This window comes from Carassius auratus, chromosome 4 (genome assembly GCF_003368295.1).
Source record: "Carassius auratus strain Wakin chromosome 4, ASM336829v1, whole genome shotgun sequence".
NCBI classification, from domain to species: domain Eukaryota; kingdom Metazoa; phylum Chordata; class Actinopteri; order Cypriniformes; family Cyprinidae; genus Carassius; species Carassius auratus.
Genome location: NC_039246.1, coordinates 4,894,757 through 4,910,197, shown reverse-complemented (window position 1 = coordinate 4,910,197; position 15,441 = coordinate 4,894,757). Strand labels below are relative to the sequence as shown.

Here is a 15,441-nt window from a genome sequence, read left to right as displayed (position 1 = left end):
TGGAATACTTTACAAATCTCATAAACTTATATTTTATTCAAAATATAACATAGATAACATGTCAAAGGTTGAAAGTGAGACATTTTTAAATGTCATGCCAAATATCGGCTCATTCTGGATTTCATGAGAGCTACACATTCCAAAAAGTTGAGACAAGGCCATGTTTACCACTGTGTGGCATCCCCTCTCCTTTTTATAACAGTCTGCAAACGTCTGGGGACTGAGGAGACAAGTTGCTCAAGTTTAGAAATTGAAGTGTTGTCCCATTTTTGTCTAATACAGGCTTCTAGTTGCTCTTCCTCTTTATGATGCACCAAATGTTTTCTATGGGTGAAAGATATGGACTGCAGGCTGGCCATTTCAGTACCTGGATCCTTGTTCTACACAGCCATGATGTTGTAATTGTTGCAGTATGTGGTCTGGCATTGTAATGTAGGTGACTGTGTTCACCAACAATATCTTCTGAGACACACTGCCACTCTGAGAGGCTCTTTTAATACCCAATCATGTTGCCAGTTGACCTAATAAATTGTAAATTAGTCCTCCAGCTGTTCCTTATATGTATATTTAACTTTTCCAGCCTCTTATTGTTACTGGTACCAACTTGAAATCCAATGAAATCCAAAATGGGTGGGGACACTTCATCTGACACTGAAATAATTTTGCTAGTTTACTCATCACAATAAAGGCAATGGTATTCATGTAAATTAAATGAGGGAGACTATCTATTGAAAAAGGGCATGTCCAAAACCACCCCTTCCAAAACAAAACAAAAAACAGGCAAGCGAATGCAAAAACATATGTCAATTCACAAATTAGACATCTTCCAAATCACTGTCCTCTGAGCTCTCATATTTAAGTCCTTTAGTCTCATCCGATATCTCCTCGGACCAGTCTTCAGGCATTAGAGGTCCTAAAGCCAAGCTGTATCTTGAGGAAACAACTTGAATCTTCTCCTCCACATCATTAAGCCTGTAGAAGACACTATAGCCCACAATGCCCCTCGTCAGTTAAACTGCCTAGGAGGAAATATAAAATGAAAAACGCACACATTAATGGAACACATTAATTCTTACCCATTTAGACCCTTAACTTGACCCAGTTAAGAGAGCAGCCATACATTTCCATCTCTGACCAGCATTGTAACATTCAATTCAATTAACTTTATTTATCCCTGTAGGGCAATTCAATTTTAGCCTACCAGTCATATCAACAAGAGAACACTTAGCATTCAGAAACACTGTCAATGACATCATATTGCATTTGGGCACCAAAATAACAAATACACAGGCCAAAATACATAGACTAAGCAGCAACTAAAGTTCAAGTAGATAAATAAATAAATAGATAATAAGACTAAGTAATAAATAAATAATAAAAACGGTACTTCAGTGTTAACCCCATGTTCTTACCACGGTTTCCTCATTTCTGCAATCAGCTTCCTAATGCCATCAGCCAGCCCTTCGAGGTAGGTGCAGTGCTGTCTCATCTCCCTAAGAATTAGGATCTTCTCTTCTTGCAGCTGTATCTTTGACATGTATGCATCGAAGATCTTCTTCTTAGTGAGAATGTTTGTGGATTCTAAAGTCATACAAATGAGCCGGTCAATAGTCAACACTGTCTGATGTCATGTACCCACTGCTGCACCATTTTCTCCCAAGTTCAAGGCTCAAGTTCTCCAGCCTCTGGGACTCAGCCTAGGCCTTTCGGACGGTCTTCAATAAAAATGCAAACAAACAATTGCCTTTGCCATCTTGGACCAGATTAATTCTGTGTAATATGGTCAATACCTTGACATATCTGTTGGACAATACAAGATGAAGGCCATCATGCTTGCGAGCTTTTTGAAAACATATTCAAATGTTACTGGATGGCCTATTCCAATTTAATTAAAATAAAGGTTTCTCTTCTATATTTTTATATAAAGAATGAAAGAATAACTGAAAGAACAAAACATTTTTATTAATGTAATAATGGAGGATCACATACCAGATTTGGTCATGTACTTCGTTTTGAGAGCACAACGAGAGAGGAAACTGTTCACCATTTCCACCTCTTCCTCTGCAGTTGTGCCAGCACCCTCCTGATTCCTACCATTCCAGACAATCTAACAAATGTGTGAAAAGGTTATTGGTTATGGATGCAGCAATCTCAGTTTTGCAAAGACATAAATATTGCATTCTCATTATCAATAATTAAATTAAATAGCAATAGTAAATGGCATAATAAAGACAATACCTCACACTTAGTTGAATGGGCCTTGGTGTTGATGACTGACAAAAACGGCCTCATTTGATGAAGAGGGATACAGACTGACATCTTCTGAAGATAGGGCCAGTACTTGCATAAAATGTCAACGCAGTAGAAATTAATGTTTGTGGCTGCCTGAAGCTCCTTCTGCAGGAATAGGGGATACGCAAAGATCTCCCCCCTTTACATGTTGAGACCCTTTAATATCACCCCATACCTGCAAACAGCTACCTCAAGACCCTCTTCATCAAGTTTGCTAGCTCTTCTGGCAGTCTCCTTGGCAGCAGACCACTGACTCGACAAGAGCCTTTTCCTGGAGTCTGCATGAAAAATATATATATATATTAGATGGCAAAAATACTGCAGTTACACAGCAGGGCTACAAACTCTGAATCATTACTAACACTTTTCGCTTTACTCCTGATTTATATTTTAAAATAGGCTACATTAAAATAGAAAACAATATTAGTAATTGTAATAGCCTAATAGTTCACAATATTACAGTTTTTTTTAATCCGATAAATACAACCTTGAAGTGACTTTTTCAATTATTTATTAGCTTTATAATAATAATATAGGCCTAACACATATAATATCAAAACAAACTTTAAACTGTATATATTGTTGTCAACACCACTTACCTGCTTGATGAAGTCCTAGAGGAGGAAGTCTTCTTCTTCTTTTTTTGGCGATTCGCATCAATTTTGTGCATTACTGCCACCTACTGTAAGGAGAATGTTGTGGTTGCAAGCGGATCATTAACGGACATTAACGGATATTTCCCCCATTTTCACAGCTGAAAAAAACATGCACATTTCACATTTGAGGGTATTACTCCTGTGAAGTAGTTATTCAGTGTTTTTTTTTCTCTTTAAATTAAACTTTAGCAAATTATGGTGACCTCACGTGATGCACTATTAATGTATTGTACCATACACAGCAAAAAAAAACAGGTTATGGTTAACATGGTTTAACGTCGATATAACACATTGTTTACCTTTCACCTAAACGAGGAGCTGGGGGAAGCAAGGAAAACAGACGTTTTACTCATTACTTCAATAAAAATGTGACGTTTAGATGTTTTTTTCAGCGTGGAACAAGGCAAATTAATGCTTTTCACCTTGAAAATATTAATTTTTTTACATTTTAAATAATTAAATAGAAAATTGCTCAGTGATCATCAATACAACAGAATGCCATTTTTCTTGGTTTAATGAAAACTAAAATAGATCGTTATGGCAGAGCTTACAGCGATAGCGCGTAGAATTGGTCAACATCCGGGTATTTCTCCACGGGAACATGTTAACGCAAATGTGTAAGATTCACGTTTGAGGGCGTTAAACTGTGACATCTAGGCAAGGCAAGGCAAGTTTATTTATATAGCACATTTCGTACACAATGGTAATTCAAAGTGCTTTACATAAAAGAAAGTAACGTAATCATGAAAAAAAATAACAAAAATAAAACAAGTAATTTTAAAACTTTTAAAACGATTAAAACATTTAAAAACAGTTAGAAAATGATTTTACATAAAAATAATAAAACAATAATAAAACATAAAACAGTAAAAATATAGTGCAATCAGTTCTACACGTTTTCCAGAGTGGACCAACGTGATTATTTCACGTCTTGTCGTGATACCCGGGGGGTATTCCAAAAAGCAGGTTATGTGACATACCTGGGTATGTATAAGGGTAAGTTCGTGGATAACCTCAACGTTCGGTTCCAAAAACAGAGGTCACTTTCTGGGTATGTATGTAACCATAGCAACTGACTCTATGAAGATAACCTGCTCGAGAGCAGGTTATGTTTCAGTGTAACTTCGTTTCAGAAGGTTGGTGAGCATGGCGTGCCCTTTTGACGAGGATCCTGTGGACGTTGAAGCACAAATTATACGAGGTTTTTTTCATCGGGAGAGGGTTATAAGACCGCGTATTGATGTGTTTGCTTACCCTAATGAATATTTAAAAGAGCGTTATCGTTTTTCAAAAGATTCATTAGTTTATTTAACACGTCTTTTAAAACCGCATATCGCAAATGTGACAAACCGCGGCTCTGCGCTTAGCACAGAAAACATTCTGTGCATAGCACTTAGGTTTTTTGCGTCTGGCCATTTTTTGTACAGTGTGGGCGATTCAGAGCATGTGGGAAAGGCAACTGTGTGTAGAGCCGTTCGTACAGTGTGTCTGGCACTTAAACAGTTGTTACCCACGTTTGTACAGTTCCCTGGCCATAAACCTCTGCTTGTTATTAAAGACGAATTCCACAGAGTGGCAGGTTTGTCCTTTGTAGTAAAATATATGACGCATATTTAATATTTAGTCATATTATTAATATCTATACATGTATTCCTTATGCACACACTTCATACTTCCAAAACTTTCTGTTTCAGGGTTTCCAAATGTAATTGGGTGCATTGATGGCACTCACATTCCTATTAAAGCTCCATCAATAAATGAGGGAGACTATGTTAATAGGAAATCTATTCATAGTATCAATGTGCAGGTAACAACTTAATTTTTTCCCCTTCTTAAAATCATCAAAGTCATTACTTTTTCCACTAACTATAGGTAATATGTGAGGCAACCCAAATCATCACCAATGTCGAGGCAAAATGGCCAGGATCTGTGCATGATGCCAGAATTTTCCGCGAGTCATCATTATGCCAGACATTTCAGCAGGGTATGATTTGCTTTATACAATTTTTGTATTTTCGTTTTTACTATATTTGTGTTGTACACTTCAATCATTACAGGACAGTACAATGGTTACTTGCTGGGGGACAGAGGATACCCTTGTCTGCCCTATTTAATGACACCCTACCCTGAACCTGAGCCTGGACCACAGACACGGTTTAACCTGGCTCACAGCCGAACACGGGCCAAGGTGGAGATGACTATAGGGATCCTCAAATCTCGGTTTCAGTGTCTGCGTGGGCTCCGGGTTAGTCCAGAGAGGGCATGCGACATTATTGTGGCTTGTGTTGTGCTTCACAATATTGCCACTATAAGAGGAGAGAGCCACCCTCCTTGTATTGAGGAAGATGGCCCAGAGGAACACCGACAGATTTTAGAGGCCAACAGAGACGGAAGACTTTTGAGAGACAGGATTTGTCAAAATTACTTTTATTAGTTTTTTTTGCACTGGTCTGCCAGGCAGTTTATTTCTTCATTTCCTGAAAAACAATAAAAGTAAAATTCATTAAAATGTTTTTTTTTTTATATTGCTTTACACATACATACATACATACATACATACAGATAGATAGATAGCTAGATAGATAGATAGATAGATAGATAGAGACAGACAGACCACTTTTAACATGCAACAGATTAATATTCAGACAAGTTCTCACCTTAAGGCGATTCTCAAGTAATTCTATTTCAAGTGCTGCTTTTTTAATGAGGAGCCTTTTCTCTTCCATTTGAAGCTGTATAAGGTCCATCTCCATGTCACTTTTTCTTATTTGTTTTTGAAGATGGACCTTATACAGCTCCTTTGCTGGCAAGTAAGGTGGAAAAATGTAATAAATGAGATTGTTTGGTCAGACAATAAAATTAAAATATGGACACATGGACACAAATTCTTACCCTGCTTAGATTGTGTGCTGAGGCTGAAGGACCCTCATCTGTGGGCAAATCCCTAGGTATGTACTATGAAAGGACAATGACAGTTTGTTACTCTAATGCAAAAAGGGGCCATACATCATAATGGTATGCATCATACCTCAGTGGATCTACCAGCATTGTCCACTTCTGTCACAGCAGATGTGGTCTCTTCATCGTCATCATCATCTTCATCCTACAAGACAAATATTCAAGTATACATTATTTGGCAAAAAAAAAAAAAAAAAAAAACCCTAAAAGTACCTGACAACAAATCACTTACAACTGTGACAGACTGTGTTCTTTCTGGAGAGTCCAATAATACAATCCGTCCATCAGTATCTATAAGAACACACAACCCGTTAAATTCTCAATATTATCAAAGAAAATAATACATCATATGCAGTTAAATAAAATAAGCCTACATAAATTAATCTTGTTCAAAAAGCCTTTAAGTGACAGAGATAGTAATTTATCAGGATAAAAAATGAAAACAAATCATAGAGGTAAACTTACATTTCACCCTTTTTTCACCATCACTTGTGGTGCATAGTATGTGTGATGAACTGCCCCCTGGAATGCCAGCAACCACTGGTCGCCCTTTATTAAGGGACAGAGCCAGCTCCTCAGATGGGGTGAGGGGAGGTGGTGGTGGCCCCCCGCCAGTTAGACGGGCTTCAGTCTTTTTTCTGTTAGCTGCATGACACAATGAATATACTAAATCCTGTTATAATAATAGTTCAGTAATTGTGTAATCAAATATTACCTTTTTGCAGAATGTTTTTGTGTTTCATTTTGACTTGGCTTAAAGTTCTTGTGGCTCCAGAAGGATTACACCTTATTAAATAAGAAATATACATTATTATTTCAAGCTAAAGAAATAAAATGGCAGGAAAAGTAAATGCTTTCATAGTGATTTAACATATTCAAAAGTATGTATAAGTCATACTTCATTATTTTGCATTTCAATAAAACGGGAGCCAATACCAAATTTGTAATTTAATACACTCACGCATTTACTCTGTCCGTTATTTTTTGCCAAGCCAACTCTCTTGCTTTAGCCGATGCAGCTGTATTGCTTCTTTTTAATATTATTGGCTTAAACTCCTCATAAGCATGCATTAAAACTTCCAACTCCGCCTCTGTGAAATACGCGGCTCTCTTTTTTTCGCTTTGAGTTTCCATGGTGACTCGTGAAATCGGCGATCCATTGAAAATGTCTTTATACATGCACCGTGCACGCGCATTAACTCTGGGTAACCAGTCAGAGGTTGATTAAGCTAACTCTTCTCAGGTGTTTTGGAACCGACATACTCATGGTATGCCTGTTTGGGGTAAATCAACCCAGAGGTTATAGTTTATCAAATGGTAAGTTAACCAAGCTTTCTGGAATACCCCCCAGGTTGGCTCAGGTGTTATGAAAGCCCAGGTTGCTCTGATAGTGGCCTTCAGATCTTCTGCATTCTTGGGTCTGGCGTATCGGATCTTCCTCTTCACAATACCCCATAAATTTTCTATGGGGTGAAGGTCAGACGAGTTTGCTGGCCAATTAAGAACAAGTATACCATGATCCTTAAACCAGGTGCTGGTGGCTTTGGCACTCAGGTCAAGTTAAGTCACCTTTATTTATGTATCGCTTTAAACAAAATACATTGCGTCAAATCAACTGAACAACATTCATTAGGAAAACAGTGTATCAATAATGCAAAATGACAGTTAAAGGCAGTTCATCATTGAATTCAGTTATGTCATCTCTGTTCAGTTAAATAGTGTCTGTGCATTTATTTGCAATCAAGTCAATGATATCGCTGTAGATGAAGTGACCCCAACTAAGCAAGCCAGAGGCGACAGCGGCAAGGAACCGAAACTCCATCGGTGACAGAATGGAGAAAAAAACCTTGGGAGAAACCAGGCTCAGTTGGGGGCCAGTTCTCCTCTGACCAGACGAAACCAGTAGTTCAATTCCAGGCTGCAGCAAAGTCAGATTGTGCAGAAGAATCATCTGTTTCCTGAGGTCTTGGTCATTGGCACAGTTGTTTGATGAACTTGTGAAAACTGGAACGAGAGAGAGGAGAGGAGAAAAGAAAACAGCGATAGGTTTGAATAAAAAATGCTAATGACAAGCTAACGAGTGCTAACGCAATGAAGGTGTACTTCACTCACGGATATAAAATAAAAGTGAACGATCAAAATTAATCTGATTAGATTGATCAATAATATCAGAAATATGGTGTGAATTAAGTCATATTTTATCACATTAAAAAACAGAGAGTGATAGTAAGATTAAGATTCAAAAAAAAAAAAATTTGAAATCTGAATCTCCATGAAGTTGGTCAGCAGCAGGAAGCATGAAGTGCTCTAAAACTTCCTGGTATACGACTGCGTTGACCTTGGACCTCAGAAAACACAGTGGACCAACACCAGCAGATGACATGGCACCAAACCATCACTGACTGTGGAAACTTTACACTGGACCTCAAGCAAATTGGATTGTGTGCCTCTCCTCTCTTCCTCCAGACTCTGGGACCCTGATTTCCAAAGGAAATGCTAAATTTACTTTCATCAGAGAACATAACTTTGGACCGCTCTGCAGCAGTCCAGTCCTTTTATCTTTACCCCAGGCGAGACGCTTCTGCCGCTGTCTGTTGGTCAAGAGTGGATTGACACAAGGAGTGCGACAGCTGAAACCCATGTCTTGCATACGTCTGTGTGTAGTGGTTCTTGAAGCACTGACTCCAGCCGCAGTCCACTCTTTGTGAATCTCCCCCACATGTTTGAATGGGTTTTGTTTCACAATCCTCTCCAGGGTGTGGTTATCCCTATTGCTTGTACACTTTTTTCTACCACATCTTTTCCTCCCCTTCACCTCTCTATTAATGTGCTTGGACATAGAACTCTGTGAACAGCCAGCTTCTTTTACAATGACCTTTTGATTCTTGCCCTCCTTGTGCAAGGTGTCAATGGTCATCTTTTGGACATCTGTCAAGTCAGCAGTCTTCCCCATGATTGTGTAGCCTACAAAACCATTATAGAATACAGAACTACTGAGAGACCATTTAAAGGCTTTGCAGGTGTTTGAGTTAATTAACTGATTAGAGTGTGGCACCAGGTGTCTTCAACATAAAACCTTTTTACAATATACAAATTTTCTGAGATACTGAATTTTGGATTTTCCTTAGTTGTCAGTTATAAACATCACAATTAAAAGAAATAAACATTTAAAATACATCAGTCTGTGTGTAATGAATGAATATAATATTTAAGTTTAACTTTTTGAATGGAATTAGTGAAATAAATCAACTTTTTGATAATGTTCTAATTATATGACCAGCACCTGTAAATGGCTAGTATAGCAAAACCATGTTAAAGTGAGGTTAAAGTGAGTGCTTTTTTGAAGCTTTGTGTTTACAGTGTGCAATATAACATGTGTTCATGTTTTGCATGTAAAAAAACAGCATTTTTCACACAATTCACCTATCTGTATACCGCTGTTTTCGCTGTCATAAAAACGGGCTGATGACTTCCTTGTTTCTATGAAGTCCCTCCTTCAGAAATACGTAACGAGTTCTGATTGTGCCAGCGGTTCCTGTGTTGTGATTAAACACCAGCTGAGCGCAGGCTGCTCTCCTGGAAACGCGATTGGACTAGTTTTGGAGTAGTTTTGAGAAGCAAGTGGGCAGGAGCATGTGCTGGAGATGTACTTATAATCACAGGAGCGTTTTTTTTATTGACGAGATGCGCATGAAAATCACATTCGATTTTTTTGCACAGCCCTAACATCTAGTTTACAAAGCTAAACAGCGTTGCCCTTTGTGTAAAAAGTTACAGAAACTGTTAAACGCAACAACTTAAATAATAAAGTACACTTACCGGTTGTGATCCATAAACAACACCTTCTCCAGACAAAGAGGGAACTGCTCCATCTTTCAAGAATAATCTTTGTGCGAATCCGGCATTAAACCGATTGAGATTGAGGAAGTGCTGCACATAGTTTTACATTTGGATTCAAATTTTCGGGAACCGAGTTAAACATGAATTGTAACCATAAATCTTAAAGTATAGTGTCCCTGGGAAGGCCAAACAAAGATGATTGGACTCCGAGATGAAAATAACAGCGTTTCGACCACATGGCGACAAACACAAACGCAACTCTTCCTCCTTTTCCAAGTAAGTGCAACAGGACCACGGCCCATTTTTTTGTGTATCCATGTGGGCGAAGGTTAGTCAAACAACTGTTTTAGTGACGTCATTACTACAGGAACTAGAGGGATGTAGTCCAAACGGGTCGTTCGTTGTAGGCGAATTCTGTTAAATAAAATATCTCGCTTGGCATTAAACTTTGAGCTTTAGAATTTTACAGATATTATTTATACTCTAACAACAACATTACACGCCAACTAAAGTTTAAAACATGGGATCAAGAAGAACGGGACCTTCAATTTTTATAAAGGTTCATATGTAATTAAAACATTTATGTAAATGAGTGCAGAAAGGAACGTGAGTAATCTTGCCTGACGCTGATATTACAATAGCCAGTCTTAACATTTTATGTGATCTGGCTCTTGATTTTATTATTTAATTTTATTTCTTTGACGGGAGGCAAATATATCAAACATGCACTTGGTAAGAGTGTTTATAGTAATTGATGTTGGGCAAAACACACAAAGAGATGCATTGTGAAATAACAATCAGACATTTGGACGGGATTAGTTTTCTCAGAAGATCAATGAGTTTGCTGAAAAACAGTAGGTAATTTTCTCTGGAATTATAACAGAGGTTGTGTGATAAGAACACAGATGTGGCAGATTCGTACAGGATTAAAATCAAGTACATCTGTGCAAACTTCTACAACGACCCCCTGTAAAACTAGTCCCGTCCGCATAGGGCTTTAGCCCATGTTTTACTCAACCTCAAAGCATCCTTAGGTGTATATGACTTTCTTCTTTCAGATTAATCCAATCTGTGTTATATTAAAAAGCATTCTGGTGCTTCCAAGTGTTAAATTGGCAATAGGTGGGTGTTTATATTAAACAATCCAAAAGTAGTGGGTTTAAACTTTATTGTCCAGCACTGTGGAAATTTTTCTTTGGCTTCTCATATGACACAATTACTCAAATAATACAAAAGAGCACACACATACACAAAAAAATGTATCATAAAGAATACCTGCCTACCTTTCACTTAAAATAACTTCCACTGGTACAAAGGAATATATCTCCTTCCAGATGGGAGCATTAAAATTCAGAGTGAAGTGGGTGTGTAAAATTTCTATATGTTGCCAAGTACAGTTACTCCAGCTGCATTTGCTGGCACCCTATTATTTTCTCTGCTCTTCTTACAATCTTTTTTTTTCATATACAATTTACTTTATGATTTTTGACAGCTTACAACACATAGCACAATGAAATTTCTCTCTGCTGTGCCTTTTTTCAAACAACTACCACTAAAACCCCAACATAGAAGATAACAAAATTTGACATTTAAGGTAAGAAAATTAAGCAGTTTAAATACCATTAAACCAAACCAACAAAAGACAAACAAGACAAAAAATAATAATAATAAAAAAAAAAAACTAAAAATAACATAATAATAACTAAAATAAAATAATGAGTTTAACAAATAAGATCAGATTTAAGCCAGTTAAGCCATCACATTTAAGACGTGGCTGATTTTCCATGACATGGTATAGTGCACATTTTAAAAGTTTCCATATATTTTAAGAATGGCTGCCATGCTTTATTAAATTTAGACAATGAACCAGTTAGAGTGCATCTCATCTTCTCCATGTTTAAAAACCTCATAATGTCAGCGATCCATTGGTCATGTGTTGGAGGATGTTCCTGTTTCCACCTTAAGAGTATGAGATGTCATGCAAGCGAAGAGGCAAAAGCTATAGCATTTGAATAGTGTTTAGTTAAAGAAATGCTAGAGGGTACCACCCCAAAAAGTGCAGTCAAAACAGAGGGAGTAAAATTAACTCTATACACCTCAGAAAAAGTGTTGAATATAGATGTCCAATATTTATCGAGATTAGGACATGTCCAGAAGGTATGCAAAAGTGAACCAATATCTGCTTTACAGCGATTACACATTGGATCACTTTCTGGATAAAACGTAGCCAACTTTTCCTTAGAAATATGCAAACGAGGAAGGACCTTATATTGAAGGAGTCCATGTCTGGCGCAAATAGAGGATGAATGCACCCTCTTCAGAGTCCCAAAGATCATCTGATAAATTTATCGCCAAATCTTTTTCCCAGTGAGCTTTAATAATGGAGAGAGAAGGGGTGTGTATTTCTAACAGTAAACAGTACATTTCTTTAATCACTCCCTTCTTACGAGCATTGATGTCATTAATATTATCCAGAGGAGTTATCTCTGGAAAGTTACGTAAGGTTGTGTATATACTAGCTATAAAATGGCATATCTGCAGATAACCGTAAAAGTGAGTACCAGGTATATTAAATTGGTCAGTCAACTGTGAGAATGAAGCAAAAATTCCATCTATAAAAAGGTATTTTATAGTCTGTAAACCTTTACTGCTCCAAGTCTCATTCAAGTTCACACAGACTTTCTTTCTAAATCGTTTAATACTGTTTATGCATCAGTGAATCAAGCCAGTGACTAAACGATCAACTTCACGTTGTTTCTCTTAGTAGCATGAAACAAATCTGTTATTTAAATTGTGATTTAACTACAGAGAGCGATCAAAGAACGCTCGCTTTTTTCCGGAGCTGTTAAACATCACGAGTATATCTGCACACTTGCCCAAACTGCCGTTACAATGAATGGTGCTGTTATGCTGCAAAACGGAGCTCTTACTGTATCCATGTGTTTGCTGTTAGCTGTGGTGAAAGCATTTTGTGAGAAAACGTGTTGCAATAACGACGAGATCACTGCATCCACGTGTGGCAGTTGTTACGTCACCTGCCGTGTTAGCCAATTGAGGGCGCTCACAGGCTATAAAAAGGTAAATGATGTGCTACCTGAGATACGTCACCTGTTGAATTATTGAGTCGGTAAAGCGTTTCCGTCACTTCCGCACTTCCGTCATTCCCTGGCGCTAGCAAACATCAAGGTAAGCAGAAAGCGCTTCTAGTGTGTTGGCTGTGGCTCCGTTATTTGGTTAATACAGTTTTCATGTGTGTTTATAGGTTGCAATTAATTTGGAGCATCGGTTTCGATTCAGGGATTGCTGCCGTGCGGCTATGTAAACAAGCCGTGCTTAGACTTTAACGACGGTAGGAAGAATGCTTTGTGTATTTATTCATGACGCACATATTATAGCAACTGAAAGTTGAGAACGATAACTTGCCCCTGTCGCAGCTGTGAGACCCAGTGCAGTCGCTGTAATTTTGTTGATTTCTACCCTGGCCTTGGTTGTAAGAGTCCTGTCGTGTGTGCTATTCAAATCTCCTTGACGATTGGTAAGAGATTTTTGATCTGTTCCCGTATTGGGATGGGAGAGAACCAATCTAACAGAGTCTCGTTTTTGTGTATAGGTTTGGAGAAGCCAGTAGCTGCTTTTCATTCGAGGCACTCGTGTCCTTTTACAGCTGCATTGCTGTCCTGTTTCCAGAAACTATTTTTTATTATTATTTTCCTTTTTTCCCCAAACAATCCTTCGGGTTTCTAATATTATCTTCTTGTTTTCAAATATTATTTTTTTCTCTTTCTTGTTTTTTTCAATATTGTTGCTCTGGTTGTTTTCATTGATTTTGTCTACCTGCATCAGTTGCATTCTTTGCTATTATTTTTGATATTTGAATTGTTTTACCACAAAGTCCTAATTGCTTGACCTCCTTTCTGCCTTCATATTCTTATATCTTGTTGAATTTGTTCCTGTTTCCATTTATTTGTTTATTTCTGTGGTAGGTTTATATTGTTGTTTTGTTTCTTCATATAAATATAAATATTTTTGTCTTGGCAGGGTCTGGGCACCAGGGCAGAGGACCAGCTTATTTTAGGTGGTGGCACCTCCGTCACAGTGTGCAGTGATTTCTCACAGTGTGTTGTGGTGCGTCTTCAAGTGTGTGTGTGTGTGTGTGTGTGTGTGTGTGTGTGCACACCGTGATTCACTTATAGGTGGTGTGGTCTGGTCAGCCGCTGTCCTGTGGTAAGCTCCAGCCCCTTGCCTTTTGGCGTTGTATCAAATTTCTCTTGGTGGCCCATTGGGCTGAATAACCAAATGCTCCATTGCCTATTTTAATATTGGTTTTAACTGTCAATAAAAAGATTATTTTTATATTGTTACCTCTGTCTCTGACTCGTATATAATTGGTGATACGAACCTGTGTTTGCCCTTTTTAAAAGATGGTTTGATTAAAATCTTTGGGTGAAATTCCCATCGTGGCGTAGTCTGGTTATATTTATTATTGTAAGTCGCTCCCCCGTGACGTAACATTTTCAGTCCCCACCGACTCCCCGCGCCACACACGCGATAAACAGACTCTGTCTACTCAATGCTCATCACTGCAGCCTTTCATGTGATGGGGAAAAGATCGAAAAAATAATTATATAATCAACAAATCCACGATTCGTTAATCTCGACAGCTGTAATAGTAAAAAAAAAAAAAATATATATATATTTGAGAGGGGTTCCACATGAACGCATTTCAAATGCAACGATGTCAGCCAATCACAACAGTTGTGGTTTACTTGGAGTCTCACTGCAGACACGCCCCTTCAAACAAAGCATTCAAGCCAGAGGACTAAAATCAGGATCTAAAAATGCTTTTTATTTCTAAATTTTAAATGTAAAAATCATACTAACAATATAAGTACACCTAAGGAAACGTTAAAAAGCGTTTAAAGAAAAGGAAATAATCCATGTCATGGGACCTTTAAGGTCAGCCACACTGCAGAGAATGTAGGCGAATGCATTCAAGAGATCTTGGACATTTTTGGCATAGAAAGAGGATCTGTGATTTCCATCACAACAGACAATGCCACTAATTACGTCAATGCAGTGGAGAGACATCTTCAAAAGGTAAATATACCATGTGTAGCGCACACAATAAACTTGGCTGTGCGTAAAGGGCTCGGGGTCAGAGCCATTGAAATCCCCATTAATAGGCTGAAAATGGCGGCCTCACATTTCAGCAAATCTTCCTCCAACAGCTACCTCCTTTCAGCAGAAACAACAACTTTTGGGATTGAAAACTGAGAAGCTGATTAACGACTGTCCGACGCGATGGAACAGTACATATGAAATGATCTGCCGTGCATCGGAGCAGCAAGCAGCTGTGTCTACTGTCATCTTTGAGAAAAAACTATCAAAAATGGAGCTGACCACAAGCGAATGGTCCCTTATGGAAAAGGTGAGCATAGTGTATGAAATATGTAATCAGTAATCAGTCAGTGGTGGAGGAGGTACTGAATCTCAGTAGCCTACTTAAGTAAAAGTAGAAATTACCAGAGACATATTTACTTTAGAAGCCTAAAAGTACCACAACGAAGACCCTAATTAAGTAAAAATACCCGATTTTAAATGTAGGCTACTTTAGGTATTACAATTAAGTACTTGCATAACAATTTATTCTCTTAATGTCTATATTTTAATAATTGGGCTGTAACAATATGAAACT

At 37.9% G+C, this 15,441-nt stretch overlaps 2 protein-coding genes across 3 annotated transcripts; one reads left to right on the top strand and one right to left on the bottom strand.

Moving 5' to 3' along the window:
• The first annotated feature begins 3,898 nt into the window (after positions 1-3,898).
• LOC113067283 (putative nuclease HARBI1) lies at positions 3,899-5,424 on the top strand. Its single transcript, XM_026239648.1, has 3 exons — positions 3,899-4,755; positions 4,821-4,932; positions 5,006-5,424. Exons 1-3 carry the CDS (start codon positions 4,594-4,596, stop codon positions 5,380-5,382), a joined length of 651 nt encoding a protein of 216 aa, XP_026095433.1. The 5' UTR covers positions 3,899-4,593; the 3' UTR covers positions 5,383-5,424.
• Positions 5,397-7,255, bottom strand: LOC113067247 (uncharacterized). 2 transcript variants are annotated; one of them, XM_026239581.1, is made up of 7 exons: positions 6,868-7,255; positions 6,622-6,692; positions 6,372-6,551; positions 6,139-6,197; positions 5,977-6,051; positions 5,841-5,903; positions 5,397-5,425 (listed from the first exon to the last, which is right to left on the bottom strand). In XM_026239581.1, exons 1-7 carry the CDS (start codon positions 7,083-7,085, stop codon positions 5,411-5,413), a joined length of 681 nt encoding a protein of 226 aa, XP_026095366.1. In that variant the 5' UTR covers positions 7,086-7,255; the 3' UTR covers positions 5,397-5,410. The 2 variants fall into 2 exon arrangements, with proteins under 2 accessions (XP_026095366.1, XP_026095376.1); XM_026239591.1 differs by lacking the exon at positions 5,397-5,425 and having other exon boundaries at positions 5,844-6,051; positions 6,379-6,551.
• Between the last annotated feature and the right edge of the window lie 8,186 nt (positions 7,256-15,441).

What these genes read in the sequence shown, in the direction of transcription:
- LOC113067283 (XM_026239648.1), top strand. Translation starts at nt 4,594, where the DNA reads ATGTATTCCTTATGCACACACTTCATACTTCCAAAACTTTCTGTTTCA. An exon ending in TTCATAGTATCAATGTGCAG is followed by an intron (nt 4,756 to 4,820) that starts GTAACAACTTAA and finishes CACTAACTATAG; the next exon opens with GTAATATGTGAGGCAACCCA. An exon ending in ATGCCAGACATTTCAGCAGG is followed by an intron (nt 4,933 to 5,005) that starts GTATGATTTGCT and finishes CAATCATTACAG; the next exon opens with GACAGTACAATGGTTACTTG.
- LOC113067247 (XM_026239581.1), bottom strand. Translation starts at nt 7,085, where the DNA reads ATGTATAAAGACATTTTCAATGGATCGCCGATTTCACGAGTCACCATG. An exon ending in ATAACGGACAGAGTAAATGC is followed by an intron (nt 6,693 to 6,867) that starts GTGAGTGTATTA and finishes TTATTTAATAAG; the next exon opens with GTGTAATCCTTCTGGAGCCA. An exon ending in ATGCTGGTAGATCCACTGAG is followed by an intron (nt 5,904 to 5,976) that starts GTATGATGCATA and finishes GTCCTTTCATAG; the next exon opens with TACATACCTAGGGATTTGCC.